The 20,245-nt window shown below is 42.5% G+C and overlaps 1 protein-coding gene across 7 annotated transcripts in view; it reads right to left on the bottom strand.

Moving 5' to 3' along the window:
• Positions 1–20,245, bottom strand: part of sema5ba (sema domain, seven thrombospondin repeats (type 1 and type 1-like), transmembrane domain (TM) and short cytoplasmic domain, (semaphorin) 5Ba) — a 298,720-nt gene that overhangs the window by 57,408 nt on the left and 221,067 nt on the right. For 6 of the 7 annotated variants that reach the window (XM_055015127.1, XM_055015129.1, XM_055015130.1 and 3 more), the window contains exons 10-12: positions 12,710–12,845; positions 10,831–11,038; positions 10,506–10,713 (exon numbers count right to left, since the gene is read on the bottom strand). In XM_055015127.1, coding sequence (XP_054871102.1) covers positions 10,506–10,713; positions 10,831–11,038; positions 12,710–12,845 — 552 coding nt within the window. The remainder of the gene's footprint in view (positions 1–10,505; positions 10,714–10,830; positions 11,039–12,709; positions 12,846–20,245) is intronic. The other variant, XM_055015128.1, reaches the window with a different exon arrangement.

Here is a 20,245-nt window from a genome sequence, read left to right as displayed (position 1 = left end):
ATCTTGGAAACTTCCAGTCTCCTCACAACTGTAGGCATGTATGGAACCACTAACATTACCTTGGTTTTGCTATCGGTTTTGAAATTTCGTCTCTTTGTACAAGACGAGGTTCGTTTTTTTTTTTTACATATACGAAAGGTACAACTTGAATGTATACATAGACATTTAAGTGCATGCATTGGCGCTGTCGAGTGCATATCTTAATCCAAAATCAACCTACGAGAGATAAGATTGCACAAAATAACAGATATCCATCTATAACAATACCAAATTAATTAAAGCCACTGATTAAAAAGGTGGCGGGCTGGAGACATGGTGCAGGTTCAAGTCAAGGCTGTGAGAAAGAAGAATGTGAGAAAGCAATATAGACAGAAACTGAGAGAGTCAGAACGAGACAGAGAGGAAAAATGATTACACTGAGATTCAGCCTGAACAAAGCCTGTAATAAAAGTAACAGCATTCTGGAGCAGTAATAAATACATCCACAGTGTGAACACCATCTCTCTCTTCTCTCTCAGTCCTTGGCTGCTGAAGTGCTTCTCTGATTGGTCATACAGGCTTAGCAGCAGTGAGCTCTAGAGGCCTGCTGACAGGCTGGCAGCCAGAGCTGACAGTAAATTGGGTTTTCTTGGGACCAGCCTGTGAGCTCCCCTCACACCGAGACGACGAGGAAGTCTCCACCGTATAGGCATTCTATAGGGAATGACGCTAAAGAAGTATAATGAAAGTCGCACTGCAGCACCTAATATACACTGGTTATAACAAGCAGCCACACACACATAGACAGTGTTAGTGGTCAGCCACTTAGTGGTTTCCTGATGCTGTTTTTAAACTCCTGTTGCAGGCAGCCTCAGCCTCCTCGGCCTCACAACTGCTGCGAGGTCACCATTAGTCACACACACAACCACACACTCATACATTGAGCCAAAGTCCTTCAGGCGTAAATCTAACTCTCACCAGCAGGACAACTGAACCACTTGTAATAAAATGTAATGCTTATGTAAGCAGATGCGCGGGTTGGTGGTGGTGCTGTAGGAAAACAGGTGCTACAGAAAGCCTGATTTGTTCCAATTCATCCTCTTCAACATTATCCTCATCATTTATTCAGCGTTTCCTCCTTCTTGTAGTTATTTTTGTTTCCCCTCATTCTCGTGCTCTTTCCTCTTTATCCTCAACACCAGCTGTGAAAACAGTCAAAAATATCTACCAACATTCCCCATGTCAAACTATTGTTCCCTGTCTGACACCTTCAGTTATAACAAAAGAGTAAACCAATCCAGTAAAGTAAGGTGCACTTACTCTTAAACAGGCTTTTTGGTCTGTGAAATCAGTACTTTCATAGTTTTATCCTCTATTTGGCAGCATGGGCTACATTTCGTCCCTCAGTGGAGGCAGAAAAAAAAAGACCTGATGGATGCAACATTGCAGCTAAGCAAGCATGCTGCCCACTGCAGCCAAAAATAAATCACTTCACTAACAGAGTGAGATAGAGAGATAGGGGCTGTGTGGAGGACAGAGTGGTGCTGTTAGCCAGAGGTGCCAATTGACCAGGTCAAATATAATTACCACAAATAGAGGACAAACACACACCGACATGTACATATACACACACACTGCTGCAGCGTTTGTCTGCAAGCTATCACTAACAGGATACAAATCACTGGCAGCTGAAACAAAAAAAAGCACTTGAGTTAAAGATGATGATGCAAAACTTATTCTATTCTCAGGGTTGCTTAGCTCGCCTGAGCTGCCAATCTGGATCAATAACAAAGAAAAACTAAACATTAAAGGCATTTAAACGTAATTGAGTTTTCAGACGGCAACAGCTGTAGAGTCACTCAAACCAACATTTGTTTGTGCTATAAGCTGTAAGAGTCAACTTTTTTTTTTTTTTACTCCATGTTAAGCAAACTGCAGCCTTACATACATGAAGGATGGCTGCTACTGTACAGCCACAGTCCATCTATTATTCAATTACCAGCGGGATGTTTCCTAGCAAAGAAGATAATTACAGTTTGTGTATAAATCATGTCTGACATTCATTCCATCACTGTGATGCCCACCACAGGACTGAAAAATGCTGTTCACCGTTTATGCGTATGATGGTGAAAAGCAGCATGTATGGCTGCTGATGAGCCATAAAAACTATGTGAGAATAATCAGTTGAATGAATATACGGTTGAATGTAAATGGGATGACTGCACACAACACAGAAAAGTTGAATGGAAATTCTTTCAGCTCATTCAGACAGCAGGACAATGATGGGGCATTTATTGAGAGTAGAAAAGAGTAAAATGGCCGGTGGGTCTTTTTCTGCATAGTCTGAGTGGTGGGTGCCTGAGGAGACGGACAGAAGTTGGTTGAAAAAGAAAGAACTACAAAATAGTTAGAGCAAAACTATATGTGGATGTAAATTAGCATTGTATGCTATAATCCGGCATCTTTACGCCCATTGCTGTAAAAATATCCATCCATCCATCCATCCATCCATCCATCCATCCATCCATCCATTTTCTTCTGCTTATCTGGGCCCGGGTCACGGGGGCAGCAGGCGAAGCAGGTTGTTCCAGACGTCCCTCCCCCCAGTAACGCTTTCCAGCTCATCCTGGGGGATCCTGAGGCGTTCCCAGGCCAGACAAGATAAGTAATCCCTCCAACGAGTTCTGGGCCTGCCCCGGGGTCTCCTCCCAGGTGGATATGTTTGGAAAACTTCCAAAGGAAGTCTCCCCGGAGGCATCCGAATCAGATGTCCAAACCACCTCAACTGGCTCCTTTCGACACGAAGGAGCAGCGGCTCTACCTCAAGCTCCCTCTGAATGTCTGAGCTTCTCACCCTATCTCTAAGGCTGTGAGCCCAGCCACCCTACAGAGGAAGCTCATTTTGGCCGCTTGTATCCGGGATCTTGTTCTTTCGGTCACTACCCAGAGCTCATGACCATAGGTGAGGGTTGGAATGTAGATGGACCGGTAAATCGAGAGCTTCACCTTGCGGCTCAGCTCCCTCTTCACCATGACAATTTGGTACAACACCCGCATAACTGCTGATGCCGCACCAATCCGCCTGTCCATCTCACTCCATTTTCCCATCACTCATGAACAAGATCCCAAGATACTTGAACTCCTTCACTTGGGGAAGCAACTCCCCCCAACCCAGAGGGAGCAGTCCACCGGTTTCCGGCAGAGAACCATAGCCTCGGACTTGAAGGTGCTGATCCGCATCCCTGCCGCTTCACACTTGGCCGCAAACTGCTCCAGTGCATGCTGAAGGTCATGGTTTTACGAAGCCAACAGAACCACATCATCTGCAAAAAGCAGAGATGCGATTCTGAGGCCCCCAAACCAGACACCCTCCTCACCACAAACAGGATCAGAGACAAGGGGCAGCCCTGGCAGAGTCCAACACCCACTGGAAACATGTCTGACTTTGTACCGAGTATGCGGACACAGCTCTCGCTTTGGTTGTACAGGGACCGAACGGCTCGTATCAACGAGCCCGGTGCCCCATACTCCTGCAGTACTCCCCACAGAGCCCCTCGGGGAACACGGTCATAGGCCTACTCCAGATCCACAAAGCACATGTAGACTGGCAGGTCGAACTCCCATGACCCCCTGAGCAGCTCTGCAAGGGTAAAGAGCTGGTCCATTGTTGCACGCCCAAGACGGAATCCGCATTGCTCCTAAATCTGAGGTTCGACAATCGGTCGGAGCCTCCCTCCCAGCACCCTAGAGTAAACTTTCTCGGGGAGGCCCAGAAGTGTGATACCCCGGTAGTTGGCCCACATTCTCCGGTCCCCCTTTTTGAAAATGGGAACCACCACCCCAGTCTGCCACTCCACAGGTAAGACAGTCCAACAATGTCCAGAGCTTTCAGCATCTCAGGGCAAATCTTGTCCACACCTGGCACCTTGCCACCGAAGAGCTTCTTAACTACCTTGGTGACCTCTGCCACGGATATGGACAAAGATCCCTCCTAGTCTTCAGGCTCTGCCTCCTCCACAGAGGACTTGTTTACCGGGTTCAGGAGTTCCTCAAAGTGCTCTTTCCACCACTCAATGATGTCCCCAATATGGGCCAGCAGTTCTCCACCCCGACTGTACACAGCCTGAGTAAAGCCCTGTCTCCCTTTCCTTAGGCATTGAACGGTTTGCCAGAACTTCCTCGAAGGCCAACTGAAAGTCCTTCTCCATGGCCTCACCGAACTCCTCCCACACCCGAGTTTTAGCTTCCACAACTGCCACAGCTGCAGCCCTTTTGGCTAACCAGTACCTGTCAGCTGCTTCAGGAGACCCAAAAGCCAACCAGGCCTGAAAAGCCTTCTTTTTCAGTCTGATGGCTTCCCTCACCGCTGGTGTCCACCAACGGGTTTTTGGGTTGCCGCCGCAACAGGCACCAGTGACCTTCAGGCCACAGCTCCTAACAGCTGCTTCTGCAATGGAGACTTTGAACATGGACCACTCAGACTCCATGTCCCCAACCTCCCCCGGGATGCAGGAGAAACTCTTCCGGAGGTGGGAGTTGAAAACCACACGGACAGGGTCCTCCACCAGACGTTCCCAGTTACACTGCACTACATGTTTGGGTTTACCAGGTCTGTCCAGCAGTCTTCCCCGTCATTGGATCCAACTCACCACCAGGTGGTGATCAGTTGACAGCTCTGTACCTCTCTTCACCCGAGTGTCCAAAACACACGGCCGCAGGTCTGATGATATGACTATAAAGTCGATCATCGACCTTTGGCCAAAGGTGCTCTGGTACCAAGTACACTTATGAGCAACCTTATGCTTGAACATGGTGTTTGTTATGGACAATCCATGACTAGCACAGAAGTCCAATAACAAAGCACCACTCGGGTTCAGATCGGGCAGGCTGTTCCTCCCAGTCACCCCCCTCCAGGTTTCTCCATCGTTGCCCACGTGAGCATTGAAGTCCCCCAGGAGAACTATGGAGTCCCCAGGCAGTATCCCTTCCGGGACACCACCCAGAGACTCCAAGAAGGCTGAATACTCTGAACTGCTGTTCGGTGCATAAGCACAGACAACAGTCAGAGTTTTCACCTCTGCAACATGAAGTCGCAGAGAGGTGACCCTCTCATTCTCCGGGGAGAACTCCAACGATGCAGTGCTCAGCAGGGGGCTCATGAGTATCTCCACACCAGCCTGGCGCCTCTCACCCTGGGCAACTCCAGAAAAGGAGAAAGTCCAACCCCTGTCCAGGATTTTGGTTCTGGAACCCTTGCTGTGCGTGGAGGTGAGCCCAACTATATGTAGCCGGTATCGCTCCACCTCCCGCACCAGCTTGGGTTCCTTCCCCGCCAGTGAAGTGACGTTCCACATCCCCAGAGCTAGTCTACGCCACCAGGGGGCAGTGCGCCCAGGCGCCTGCTCCTGCCTACTGCCCAGTGGGCGTAGCACCCGACCCCAATTTCCTGCACTGCAGGTGGTGGGCCTACTGGGCAGTCTGTAATAATAGGCATTCATTAATGTGCACTGTCCCTACCAAATAAATAAATAAATAAATCTGCTCCAGTCAGTTTTGGGAATAATGTGGTACTTTCAATAGTATAAAATTGCTAAGTATTAAGTAACACCTCTAGGATCTAATGCAGGGTTTTCGTGATGTTTGCAGCCTTGAAGTACAGACTATTCTAAAAAACATGCTTTAAACTTGAAATTGTTTCTGATTTAGCTTGCAATATTTGTAATACAATCTTTTTATGCACAAAGGGTGGCTGCAGTGCTGTTTCCCTGGTTTGCAGGTTTCCTAAATCACCAGCACCGATGTGTTGTTATGATCCCTGCTCCAGCCCCTGCCCTTCTTCCTCCTTCTCCCTCTTTTTCCTTCTTTCTCCCATGATTCCTCATCCGTTTATCTGTTTTGACCTGTCCTGCCTCTTTGGCTCCCTCTATCTGTCATCTCTCCCTCCTGTCTCTCTCTCCCTGTTCACTCGTCCTCTTGCTCTCCCTGCTTCACCTACCTGCACCCTGCTACCTGCTGATTACTGCAATGAGTGTCAGCTGCAGTAATCAGCTCACTCTACTCATCTGCTCACTACCTCACCTCCAGCTATTTAAACTCAGCTCATTCAGTCGCTCCTTGTCCGATCATAGAGATTGTCACATTCCAGCTTTCCTCCAGACTCTGCTTCCCCACTCTTGGACTCAGTTTTTCCCCCCTGGATTTCCTCCACCTGGACTCTGTTCTTCTCCGGATTCTCGCCAGCCCTGCTTCTGTCTCCAGCCTGTTGTCCCTGTCTCATCTCTGTCAGCCCTAGGATTTCCTTTGTATCCATTTTTGATCCCTGTGAGTACCCATTCTAGTAGTTTACTTAATTCTGGGTTAGTTTGTACGTTTTCACCCTTATTTGTTAGTGGATCATTTTTGTAGTGAGTTTGGTTTTTGTGTTGTGACTCTTGGTTAAATAAAGCCCTTCCCAATATTCCTCCTGTCTCCCCTGTTTCTGACTGTATCTGCCTGCCTTCAGATCAGCAACTACAGATGGGTGACAAATTAAAGGAAGCACCACAATAAAATGTCTTAGTGAGGTATTGGGCTATGAGCGTTAATTCACCAAGTCTGTGGAACTCTACTGGAGGAATGAACACCAATATTCCAAAAGATATTTGCTCTATTGTCTTTTGATGATCGTTTTGGAGATTGATCACTGGCCTAAAATTTCCCATGGATGTTCAGTTGGGTTGGAATCTGTTGAAGACTGTAATGTATGAAGGAGGCACTGTCATCCTATTGGTGACCTCTCCCATCAGGATAGATTGAACAGCTTTGCATTGGTTTCCCTCTAAAGGAATAATTGGACCCTGCCAGCAAAATGCTCCAACAGCACAACAGAGTCACCCAATCACTGTACAGGTCAATCATTCATTTTCTTCCTTTAATTTTTTCACCTGTTTATAGATTTCACTGTCCTCATTTTAAAACGATTGTTTCCTAGCTCTGTAACTTGCTAAGTTAACTTCTCCACAGTATATTTCAGGGACATGATGTTTTGCAAATTTAATCTAGTTCAGCTTTAAAAGCCTCAATGAAGGTCTTCAATTCAATAGTGAACGCTAATCTGTGCCGCTTAAGCAGGACACTTACAGTAGCAACAATGTCCGCTGTCAGTCTTATGGGAGATTCTTCCTTTAGAAAATTCTTCCACTGCCTTAGTGCTCATTCTTCATTGTTGACAATACACTAAAGAAAAGCCTGATAATACACTTGTGTATCAGGGCCAGAGGTGGCTAATAAAGAGATTAACAAAGTGCTGGAATACGAGATTCGGCAAAGTTGACGTCTCTGCTTTGTTCAATGAAAAAACTCTGTGTTAATACCTTTAAAGAAAAATACATCTGATGTGAGAATGTGTAGAAGTAGCTACCTGTTAAAAAAGCACACATTAGCCTCTTAAATGTGGAGATTTGCTGCTTTACTGTTTGAGTTTTGAACACATTTAGGCTCTGGATAACTGCAATGACCATATTTGTCTAATCAACAGATTACGTGTTAATGAAAATATCAGCTGCACTCATTAATTCACTACCTGGCCTTTTATTTCCTCTTTATCTCCTGACCTAACACCAGCCACCTGCCTTTTTCCACCTGCTTGCGTTCGACCCAGTGAGCTCAGGTATCACGCTGATCGACAGGTTGACATCTCTTGTATCCTGCAGCTTGGTGTGTCTTCGGCTGCAGTGCATGTGAAAGATTGCGAGCGAGTTGCAGAGGTGAACAGCATATTGCAAACTAGGTTAAAGGTGGCTGTCCTACCTACCTCATCCCTCCCCTCCTTCCTTCCTTCAGGTGCCCTTGGAGCCCACTCGTTTCACCTCACTGCGTTTTAAGTGGGCTCTGATTTTCTTTCCATCTGTATTTCTCTTGGCTTTTTTCTCTCTTCCTCTCTGTGTCTGACTCTCATGTGTCTGCTCCTGTATTGTCTGGGAGCTTTGGATTTAATGCAAAAGAGCAAGCTGACTCATCATGCAGCACGCATAAGAGAGCTCGTCCAAGCAGCAACCCACACACAAATCATACCAAGTCAATTGCCCTCCGTATACACACTCCACAATCACATACAGCAGAGACAGCATCGAGCCGACTGTATGCTAAAATGAAGCTGACTTTGAAGGACCAAGGTGGCCAGCTGAGGATCCTGATTGAGGGCGCTGAGATATAGAGAGGTTGGACAAACAGCCAGCGAGTTTTTCCCCCTTCAAGACAGGTATCTTCACATGAATAACACTGGAGCTGAAGAGCAAAAGCCTTCTGTCTGCCTCTCTTTGTGTCTTTGTATCTCTTTCACACAAGAACACGTCTGTAGAGAAACTTCTGTGGCTGTTGTAGCGTCACACACACTTTTTGTTTATCGTCGGATTCAGAAACAAACAAAAGCCAGAACACTGCTCTCTCTGTACTATTCAGAACTTCATTACTGCAAAAGCACAACAAACTAATTTCCTCCAGCGAGCAGATACTGCCTCAGTCATTTGTCTGCCTCCATAAGAACTTTAATTATTATACGTGAGGTCTTCCTGACATTAATCCTAGTTGAGGACAGATAATTGCCTTCAATAGAGGTCCAGCTAGGTTAGAATGAATCCTCTGCCAAAAAGCATTACACAAACAATAAATCGGAGAGTGAGGGCTGCTATCTCTCACGTGGTTCATTGCGTTATTGTTGTAGTGGGACTTTAAGAAGTCTCACGACAGTCAGAGGAGGCAGCACAGAGGTGAAATGGAATAAGACAAGGGATGATGTGCAGTAGGGCTGCAACTAAGGATTAGTTTTATATAGGGCTGCAACTAACAATGAATCGATTAATCATCTGAGCATGACACATCATCAAAAGTGGAAGTGAGCGTGCAATGCAACAGAAATCACCGTCCGAGTGGAGCGCGGAACTCGGACAGATCTCCACGCTGTATCTTGCACATATAGTATATGCATATGTTATATATGCACGATGCAGCGCGGGCATCTGTGTTTATGATACAATGTGGACATCAGTGCTTATCGTGCATATATAATATATGTACGATGCAGCGCGGATGTCTGTCCGTGTTTAGCGCTCCGCTCGGATGGTGATTTCTGTTGCATTGCGCGCTCACTTCCGCTTTTGATGACGTATTGTGCTCAGACGATTCATTGATTCATCGTTAGTTTTATCTTGATGAATCTGTCAATTATTTTTCAATTAATAAATGAGTTTTGTTTGGTCTATATAATGTCAGAAAATTGCAGTGGACATGAAAAATGTCAGTGTTTCCCAAAGCCTAAGATAACAGATATCATATTGTGTCCACAGCCCCAAAATATTCAGTTTACTGTCAAGAAAAAAGAAAATGTGCAATTTTAAGGAGCTGGAATCAGAGAATATCAACTTTTTTTCTTAAAAGAACTGCTGAAAACAATGAATAGATTATCAAAACAGTTGTCCATTTATTTAATAGTGGACAACTAATCAACTATTGGATTAATAGTTGCATCTTTCTGTGCAACAAAGTCCTGCCATTTGCACACTACATCCATGACTACGTGCTTATTTATCAAAGGTGTTTAGTGGTGCTACTGGCAGTTAGAAGCCAAACTGCACTGATACTTGAGAAAAATATAAATGGTAATATTTGTTCCGGCCACAAATAGCAGCAGTGCGCAGCATTCTGGTACAACGGAATTTTGGATTTTTTGGTGTACCAGGTGATCATCTTTTTGATGAACATTTTAGGGAAGGCCAGACATCTGAAATCAGTCACATTTTTATTCAAATCCCACTCCGGTTATTGACTAAACCCTAAAAAAAAAAATCATCTACAGCCCCTAGAAAAAATTATGGAATCTCCAGTCTCGGAGGATGTTCATTCAGTTGTTTAATTTTGTAGAAAAAAAGCAGATCACAGGCATACCACAAAGCTAAAGTCATTTAAAACGGCAACTTTCTGGCTTTAAGAAACACTAAAAGAAATCAAGAAAAAAAACTTGTGGTAGTCAATAACAATTGCTTTTTTAGATCAAGCAGAGGGAAAAAAATTATGGAATCACTCAATTCTGAGGAAAAAAATATGGAATCACCCTGCAAACAACTCCGAGACTGGTGATTCCATAACTTTTGGCAGGGGTTGTATATGCTACAAAGTTACCAATTTAGAGTTTTCTTCATTTGGAATTAATGCATTAATGCCTTACATGACTTAGATGTAACTGTACACCACTGCCTACTCAGCAATATGCAGACCTGCTAGGTAACTGTAACTGCAAGGTGTAAATGCTCAGCTGTGATGTTTATTTTGCTTGTGACATGTCTTCTAGCATGTAAAAAACACCATATAAACGGGATAAATAACTTGATTTAAAACTCCTTCACACCACTGGCAGTGTAATGAGTGGTACCAACAGTGGTGTGATGGAATATCTTGTTTCCTTCCACATGCTGTAGTGTAATATATACATTAGTATGATCATCCTGGTCAAATTTTACACAACACTTTGAGCCTTCACATGCTGTACTCACGTCTCAGTTTTGTAGGTGGAGCATCTCTCCAGTGGGATCTTCAGGACTCTGTTGTTAAGTCCAACGAAGAGCGACCTGTCACTGTGCAGGATCTGCAAGCTCAGGATTGGTTCTCGCACACCTGGTGGGAGGAGCTCCATCTCTTCCAGGTAACAGCCTTGCAGATTCTTGTTGGGTGTCGCCAGAGCTTTCAGGATGGTACCATATTCTGGTTCAAAAAGAGGGATGAAAACAAATATCAGGCAAGTTAAGATGTGGTTCTCTGTTTCATCTTGTTTTTTAAGGTTCTCTGATAAGACTAAATAAGCAGTATGTGATTACTAACCTGTGCTGATGTAAATAACATGGTAGAGGGTGTCCATGCCCTGAACAATGTCCACAACTAGGTTTGAGAAACGAACATCGTCCTGCATGACCAGCGGGTCAACAGACTCCGGCTGAACCACATCGTTCATCAAGTAAAGGCGCTGAGCGTCCTGCAGGCTTCGCTCAGTTAGACCCTCATTAGGACCCTCATCATCTATGGTGCCACACTGCAGAGCAAAGGTAACAGGGATGTGAGAGACAGGACGTAAAAATGTGGAACGGATAAAGTACAACGAAAAAGGCAGAGAAATAAAAGCTATAAAAAAAAAACAAACAATGGAGAAGTGCCGTCTTTGTACTTGAGAAATCAATACACCATGTCTGGCGAGATTGTTTCAGTGCTTAATTCTATTCTCAGTAATTGCAACTTTTTCACAGGAGCGTAACTACACAGTCATTGTGATGTAACCGCAGTAACAGAACAGCAGCTTAATGAGACACTTCAGCAGAAGAAATACGAAATTACAGCCTTCTGAAAAGCTTTGTTTGGGCTGCAGACCTTAGCTGCGGCTTCTGCTCAGTCTTTGGGACCTGAACTGAAAGATGGATTTTCCATTTTTCATTAGTGATGCAGCTGTAGATGCTTTTGGAAGTATAGCAATGATTTTTAGATTTCAGAGAGTATATGATATGCATATTATCTCAGTTAATTACTTTATACTGGATTTGTTTCCTCTTGTGGGCCACTAACCTCTACACTACACTGTCATTTGTGACTATTGGTATGTTGTTTCATAATAATCAGAATATGTAAGAAGTTCCAGGTTCATGTCCATGCCTGCAGTCTCTAACCTGAATAATTATTTAGACTTGAAGTCAAAAAACACAGTGTATAACCACCAGCTAGCTCTAGACACCAAGTGGTTTAACATGTAAAATTAGGTTCAGATTTGCCAACAAAAAAGTAATTTAGACAGTTTTTATCAGTGTGATATGGCCTTGGAGCAAGAACGGAATGATAACACAGAGTTCACTGACGTTACAAGAAAATGCCCAGTAACTATCACAGGATGATAGTTATTCGGCTTGTGTCTAAGTTGGATCATGTTTATGCAGTAGACTGCAGACATTTTTCTAATTCAACTGAAGTTTCTTCTGAAGAGAAATTACAGGAATTCAAAAAGACTGCAATATGTGGCACTGATTCATTTTATGTTTTGTTTTTTGGGAGGTTTTCACAAGATTACAAATTCCTGGTAGGACGAGACTGTGTAGTTGCTCTTTATCCATATCATCAGTCTAAGGGTGGACGGTCTTGTAAAGAATTTAAGGACTTCAGAGACAAATGTCTAATTTTGTGTTACATGAAAATGTACGTAAGGACTCGTTTCTTCTGTTAAAGATTCAGAAGCAATTTTAGTCTTACTGTATTTAACATACTATGTATTTAAACATACACAATCTTTATCTGTTAAACTATATAGTCTGGTAGTATTGTTACTGGAACACATCCAAAGCCACTTTGTAATCAGAAACAGCTTTATTGCCAGGAAGGTTTTTAGAAATTTTACTTGGTATTTTAGTGCATAACACTAAACACTAACATGTAGGTTAAAAAAGAGTTAAAAGTCACATTAGCAAGCGTAGCTATATAAGGGATTTAAGAAGTAATACAACTGCTTTCAGTGTGCAGGAATGTGCAAATTAATTGCCTGAGAATGTGCAGAATTACATAGTAAGTAGTGTAAACAACTTGAAATGTGCAGAAGGATAATCAGATTTTCGTACAGTACATCATTTTTGCAACTTAAGACCGTTTTTTCCATAGTTTAACTACTGAACTGATTGATTTAGCTGTTGTAAGAGTATTCTCACGGAGGCTGTGTGGTTATACTAACCTGGAAGTTGTGGATGGGGTTGGGTGTGGGCAGCCAGGTGGATCGAGGGTTCTCCTGGGAGCGGAAAGGCCCGTTGAAGGCCTGCGTGATGGCACTCAGGTTGAAGGCACAAACTGCAGATGCCGCAATACTGTTGCTTTATAGAGAGAGATACAAGGAGGAGAAGACCGCAGAGGAAAACAAGTGAGAATAAAGATATTATTTCAACAGCAATATTCATAGCAGTTCAACTGTTGGCAGTCAGTTAAGGCATATCAGAAATCTGCAGCATCCAGCTGTGTAATAAAGCCATTCTGCAATGTATTCCATCCTCTTAATGGAAGTCCTGTCATTTATACCTGCACTAAACAGGCTGTACATGTCTGGCTTGCTTTGGCTGCAGGCTAAGCCATGCTATCAGCGCTGCACAGTGAATGGAGATAGTATTAAACAGAGGATATGGGAGGCAGTTGCACAGATTATGTGCAAACACACACACCCCTACACACGCAGATTGCCTCACAGGTGTAACATTTGGGAGTAAACTCCGGCTAAACTGGCAATGTGAGTAAAGTTATTATTGTGATACTCTTTAGCCGTAATGCGCTGCAAGATAATGAGTTTCTTAACTGCCTGCTACTGCTGACTGCTTCTTTCCCCCGTTCCTTCACACCCAGCACAACACAGCCACTTTTTTACTACACAGTCAACTGCCTGCTGGCTTTGCACGGCTTGTGGAATGCTGATAAACGTCCAGTTACAAGATAGTGAATGATAACAATATGGGAACAGAGAAACACACACAGAAAGAGACTTCTGTTATGTCTACATAGAAGGCTCTACACGTTACTGGCTGTAGTTATATACGTAAAACAGGACCTGGAGTGTAAAAATATACTATGGATGTCTGGGTTTCCTGGCTTTCAGTGTGAGTGGGATGCAGCATTTGAGATAGGCGAGTGAAAAATGTAGCTGGAATGACTTCATGGGGCTTTGTGAGCTGTTTCAGCACCTTCAGATAAGTATAAATCACTGAAGGCTGCTGCTTGCTGAAAAAGATGTGTCACTGTGGTTTGGTAAATGGTTTTGGTGAGGCCTCAGTGTGAGTGTGGTTTGGTGGTTTTTCATTTTTTTTATTTTCAGAAAAGGAATACTGTATAATTCATTTACAGTTACTTGGGTTATAACTACAGCTGCTGGCTATGCAGATGTGTTTTTAATTAAAAGATCCCTAGAAATTTTTATAAAGGATAAAAAATCTTTCTGGTCTGGTCTGTTTTACTTGTATGATCACTGATAGTCTTGGAAATACTGCAGATGTCTGTAAATGATTGAGTACTGTTGTTTAGGTAACAAAAGCAGTGCTGATGGGACATTCTGGGCTTCTGATGTTAATTATGTGACAAAAATATACATTTAATCAAACCAGTTCAACTACACAGAAACTACCAGTTGCTGTACTTGATAAAACTTATTTTGACACCTTTAGTTTTCATGAACTTGGGCTCTCATTGTTTTCCTGTTAATTATTGCCACTTATAATTATGTTTTTGCACTATGCACTAGAGTAAATGTATTTTTTCCACAAAGGCAGTGCATTATCTGTACACAACACTCCAAACACCATATTTTTTGCCTTAAATTCTTCCATTTTGACCAAGCTACACCAAGAAAATATCAGTTTATGTTTGCACAGTAACCATGGAAATACAGCTAATCAATTATTTTTTAAACAGAAAAAAAGAGTATCGATTATGTGACAAGAACCTGAAGTTACAAGGAGCAGTCTTCACAAGATTTTAAATCAGAACAGATTCATAGAGTGTGGATGGATGTTCATTCTTGACCTACAGTGAAAAGTTAAGATTATTTAAGCTCCTCAAAAGGTCTACTTAACCAATTAATCTGAGTTTTATCTTTAACACACATCAAACTGCTTTGATGTGTATTAAATTTTCAATGGAAAATTGCTCGCAGCAGTATGTGTATGCCTGAGAAGAAAGAGCATGATTTATGACACAAACTGTGTCAAGCAATACCCTTCACAGAACCCCAATTGAAAGAAATTCTTGAAAAACAAATCTTTACTTACTACCGGTCTTCCTCTGGTCATAATACCTTTATTTATTTATTTATTTTTTACCTCATACAGATTTCCAAGCCCGCTTCAGAGACCTTTGGTTTCTTTTGTTGGTTTTAAATACTACTTGCTCAGAGACCCAGTGGAGGAGTGTGAAATAACTAATGTGTTCTGCAATGTGCTGCGCAGCTCCAAATGAGTTCTGGCTAAACATCGGGGGGAAGCCAAACAGGTGGCTCATTGACTGATTCACTGGCTATTGACGAAAACAGCTTGCAGACTTCAGTAAAAGGACTTTTTCCTCATTTTTAAAATTTTTTTTTTTGTCTCTGGCTGAGAAAAGACTGGCAGGGAGGCGAAGACAAAGTGTGCAAAGTGCTGCGGTAAGCCGGCAGCGAGCAAACCCTAACTGGAGGAAACCGCAGGCAAATGAGCTACAATCAGTGAAGGGTAGCCACAACAGTTTGCACATTCACACACACAAAAGCACAGTTTGACAAAGTAGGAAGTAAAGCTGTGGGCTTGTGGTCGTGCAGCAGCTACAGCTTACATTGCAGCCAAATTCTGCCACAGAAAAACCTGACGCCATCCAGATTATTTGAGAGATCTACTTCCACTGTGGGCCGCTGCACACGATGCCAAGAGAGCAGAGCAAAAGGGTGCACTGAAAACAGTACAGTCTATTGCACTAATGGATGCTACCCATATGTTTTGGGTCTGCTTAAAAGCCTGGGAAAGTGATTGAAAAGCTGTTTGACATCTGCTATGCTGTTTGCTATCGCTGCTCTGCTGCTCTCCGAGGCCCGGCACCACGATGATTACTGTCATTATGAGTGAAGTTGCTTCTTCAAGTGATTCATCTTGTTCCAACAGCCTGATCCCGTTACTGTTGTACTCCCAGACACTGAAGATTTGACTGTCTTTAAAAAAAAAAAAAAAAATCAAATCTTCATGTTCCGTGTGGTTTTGCATTTCTCATTGCAGGCTTGTCGCTGGTATGCACTCTTGTATATCCGTGTCTGTCATGTGGAGAACAAGAGATGGAAAGACATTCAGAAAGGGAATGACAGAAAGAAGAATCGGCAGGACATCAGAAGGAGGCTCTGTTACAAGTCTTGTTTCTTATCCTCTTTCTCAGAGTTTCCCTGTTTTCACACCAGAAATGTGTCCAGAGGTTTGTCTAGATTAGGCTATATCATGTTCTCCAAACAGCTGCAGTTTGTAACCAAAGCAATTTATGTAGGTACTGTGGTTGGTGCAGGTGATGGATATTTTTAAGGATCGCTTGGAATATCAATGCACTTGCACTATACTTTACCGTACTGAATTCCATACCTGTTTGTACCTGCAGTTCACTAATCATTTTTATAGATGAAGCTGTGCTGTTTCCTATAAGCAGCTAAAATGAGTCTCCTCTAACATAAAGACCCCCTCTGGCAATAATCTGGTTTTTAACAAGTTTTTGATATGCTAGATGACATATAAGAGAAGTAAGCAGTCAACGCTATGGCTGAGCATTTCCACCTTGAAACTGGAGTGTACTGGATGCAGTTGAGATTTAGATTTCCAGGTGTCATATGCAACACATGTAAGGAACCAAACCCGTGAACTTGCAGGGTGGGGTTCTTTCTGTATCATTATCCTACTTGAGAATTGGTTTTCTTTTCGAATTAATGCAATATTATAATGCGCCAGTGTGTAGCGTGAATTTACAGTGTTTGAGAATAGTCCTAAGTGAGCTGGTGTGCTTGAGCTGCAGTGACTTGGGAGGCATGCATGGAGAGAGGTCATGAGTTCATAGATGTGCACATTCTAGAGGAAGCAACAGCATAGAGTTACATCTAAGCTGCACGATACATTATTTCAGCATCAGCATTGCAGTGTGCACATATGTAATTGTTACATCACTGAAGTGTGCAAAATACCTCTAAAACATAATGTTACAACTTTATTGTCTGCTTGATATAAAACAAAGACTCACACAGTCCCCATTTTCCATGACTAATCTAAGAAAGAAATCTGATAGAACATACACTGCCTGGCCAAAAAAAAAGTCGCCACCTGGATTTAACTAAGCAAATAGGTAAGAGCCTTCCACTGGATGATTACTGCAGCAATTAATATTTTTCAGCAGGCAACAACTTATTTAACCATAACTGATGCAGTGAGGAACTTCTCATTTGTTAAACAACCATGTCGAAAGACATATCCTGTGGTCATGGAAAGGATGTTAATCTGTTTCAGAAGGAGGGTCAAATTACTGGCCAGCATCAAGCAAAAAAAAAAAAGGTTAACCATCATCTTTGATGAACAAACGTGGTCAGTCATGTGGTCTGATGAGTCCAGATTTACCCTGTTCCAAAGTGATGGGCGCATCACAATAAGAAGAGAGGTGGATGAAATGATTCATTCATCATGGCTAGTGCCTACATGTCTGTGGGGATTAGGGTTATGATCTGGGGTTGGTCAGGTTTAGCAATGTTATGTACACAAATAATGAGGTCAGCTGACTACCTGAATAAACTGAATGACCAGATCTTTCCATCAATGGAGTTTTTTTCCCCTAATGGCATGGGCATGTTGTGAGATGACGATGCCAGGATTCATGGGGTTCACACTGAGAATGAGTGGTTCGGGAAGCATGAGACATCATTTTCACACATGGATTGTCCTCCACCGAGTCCAGACCTCAGCCCCATTGAGAATCTTTGGGATGTGCTGGAGAAGACTTTGCACAGCGGTCCAACTCTCCCATCATCAATATAAGATCTTGGTAGAAAATTAATGCATCTCTGGACAGAAATAAATGCTGTGACATTGCAGAAGCTCATCAAAATGATGTCATGGTGAATGAGTGCTGTACTCAAAGCTAAAAGCAGTCCAACAAAATATTAGAGTGTTCAACATTTTTTTTGGCCGTTCAGTGTAGTTTACTCTGATTTAAGGGTTGTTGCTGTTGTTAGGTTGTAAGTGTGGTGATATGGAGATTCCACGTGTGCACAGTGCAAACATAACAAAAAAACAAAACAAAACACACTAGACAGGAAGATTTAGCTTTAGTTTTGGATTAGTTGTAGCTGAATTATTTATTACTGTTTCATTTTGCAACCTAACCTTTTTTTGGTTCTTCCTTGGCAGTTCGATGCCACCACAAAAGGCAAAACAACTAATTTATTTGACCACTTAAATCAGCCCCACGAAGCTCATTATGATCAGTGCAAAGCCAGACTGGAATGCCATCCAAAGCAAAAGAAACATTTCGGAATCCTTTGCGAGTGGCATCGTAGGAGAAAGGTTCTAAACTGTATGCAATAACTTCTAGCTCATAAAATACATAATACCAACTAACACTGTTACCAAAGAGGGTTTTAAAAACACGACGTCAAGTCTGCATAGCAACAGACAATGTGGTGAACATGATAAATGCTGTCCTGAGTGCACCAGGCAACAGTGCTTTGGCTACAGACTACATCTTGCAGTTCATAACTTGTTATTTACCAAGGTGTTTTTCGTATTTTAATATATACTACAGAAAAACAAAACACTGTAATGTTTTTATTTTCTAATACCAAGCAGTCCTAGAATAAAGGGATTATTTTAATGGGAAGAAACCAAAGTATATGACTTTGATACACAGAGTTGAGTTTTTAGGGGTTCAAGCAGCAGTGTTAGGTATCATTGATTAATGACTAGAGGGAGATTCTAAAATGCTGTTTATTCGTGAATGCATCAGTAAAAAATAATCCTGCTATGTATCTGTTTGCATTAAACTTTGAAAAGGTTTTGCTGCTAAACTTTACACTGTGGTATTTTTAGTTAGTTGTTCATTAAGAATATGGCTGGTGATATTCTGTGTTTTTCTTATTATCAGCAAATCACCTGAAAAGACCCAAACTAACACTGAATTGATCTAATTAGCAAACACTGTGTACCTCGGAGGGCCATTGAGCCAAGCTAAAGTTAATTTTGACTCCCTCTCCCCTTTACATGGTCCTGCTGCCAGAAATACTCATTAGAATGCTGAAAATAGTCCCTAACACTGCTGCTTGAGTAACACTAATAAAAACCGCATTGCCAGCTGTTTCAGGACATTAAAAAGGAAGCTATATTAACACACTGCTGGTTGTGTTTTCTTAAGATTCATCGATGAGAAGGAGGAAGATGTATAACAACGCCAACCCAGGATGCATCTCTGCAGCAGTTTTCCACAATGCGTAGCAGCCCAAAACAAGGTGTTTAAAGGTAATGAACTCTTCACGCAGCTTGGCATCATCCACTGTCAGTACAAATCAGCACACCAGTGAGTTTGTCCTAAACACAGGAGGTCGATATGCATCTCACTCGATAACCTTATCTTTCTAGACTGGATGCTGGTAGAGCTGTTGCTGCTGCAAACCAGATTTCTAGATGTTCTGTTCATGTTCTGCCTTGTTCGTACACAACATCTTTTGTTCTGGTCATAATTACACAATCGCTCTCATTATGTCTTCATTATTCTGTGGTTTCTGCTCAAATTGCCTATTTTTGTCTCATATTTGCTATGATTTCATTCTTATTTATTCTTTAATCTTTTATTCATCTGATTGCATTTTGAATGAAAAGCACTTTGGTCAACATTTATTTTTAAGTTGCTATCTGCAGAAACAGATTTGACGGCTTGTCAAATGTAGGGAATTGCAGATGCAACGTTTACACACACTCGTGCAGAGAGAGTACAGTGGAGTCCAGCTGAATCCCCAGGTTTTTAGCTAATGCACCTAACCTCATTTTTAGTGAAAAAGGGAGCAGTTAAAACCACATTAAGGCCAATGTTTCAACCTCACTGAATACCTGCACCGCAGCAGAAAAAGAGAAAGCAGCAGCATAGCTACATGGCTGCAGGGACCAGAAATTGAACAGTGGCTGCCAGGATTATCCATACATATTTTTATACTCCACAACAATATGCCAGAAAAAAGCAACAGCTTTGGCCGAGTCACATTCAGAGGCAGACTGAGTCAGCAACATGGGACAATAAAGCCACACCACACATTCAGCAAGTCGCACAGAAATCCAAGTGTTAGTTTTGAGCTCTAACAAGGAGGTGCCATGACTGTAATGACATTTCTTAACATTTGAGACACTAAATTAAATCACATTTTCTTTTTAGTCAAAGTTTGACTTGACCTGTTTTTACTGTAAATCCAATCAATGTCAGTGTGTGTGAAAGGAATCAAAAAACAAGCAGCTGATTGTGCAAAACTGTATTCAGATCAGGCCCAGCGTACAACTGAGAGTTCGCAGTTCATTTCAAGGTAGATTTGATGTCAGCGACATGACAGGAGGAGAACATGGTGTAAAATCTGAAATATTGTACATTAATGTGGCTTGCTTCACTCAGCTGTGCAATATATCATTTATTCCTCTTGTCAAATCTCATCTCTTTTGAAGTCAGTCACATATTTTTTCAGGGACAGGAAGAATTTCAGGAACCCTGT

The sequence above is a fragment of the Amphiprion ocellaris genome, chromosome 11, assembly GCF_022539595.1.
Source record: "Amphiprion ocellaris isolate individual 3 ecotype Okinawa chromosome 11, ASM2253959v1, whole genome shotgun sequence".
NCBI classification, from domain to species: domain Eukaryota; kingdom Metazoa; phylum Chordata; class Actinopteri; family Pomacentridae; genus Amphiprion; species Amphiprion ocellaris.
This window is presented reverse-complemented; position numbering and strand designations above follow the sequence as displayed.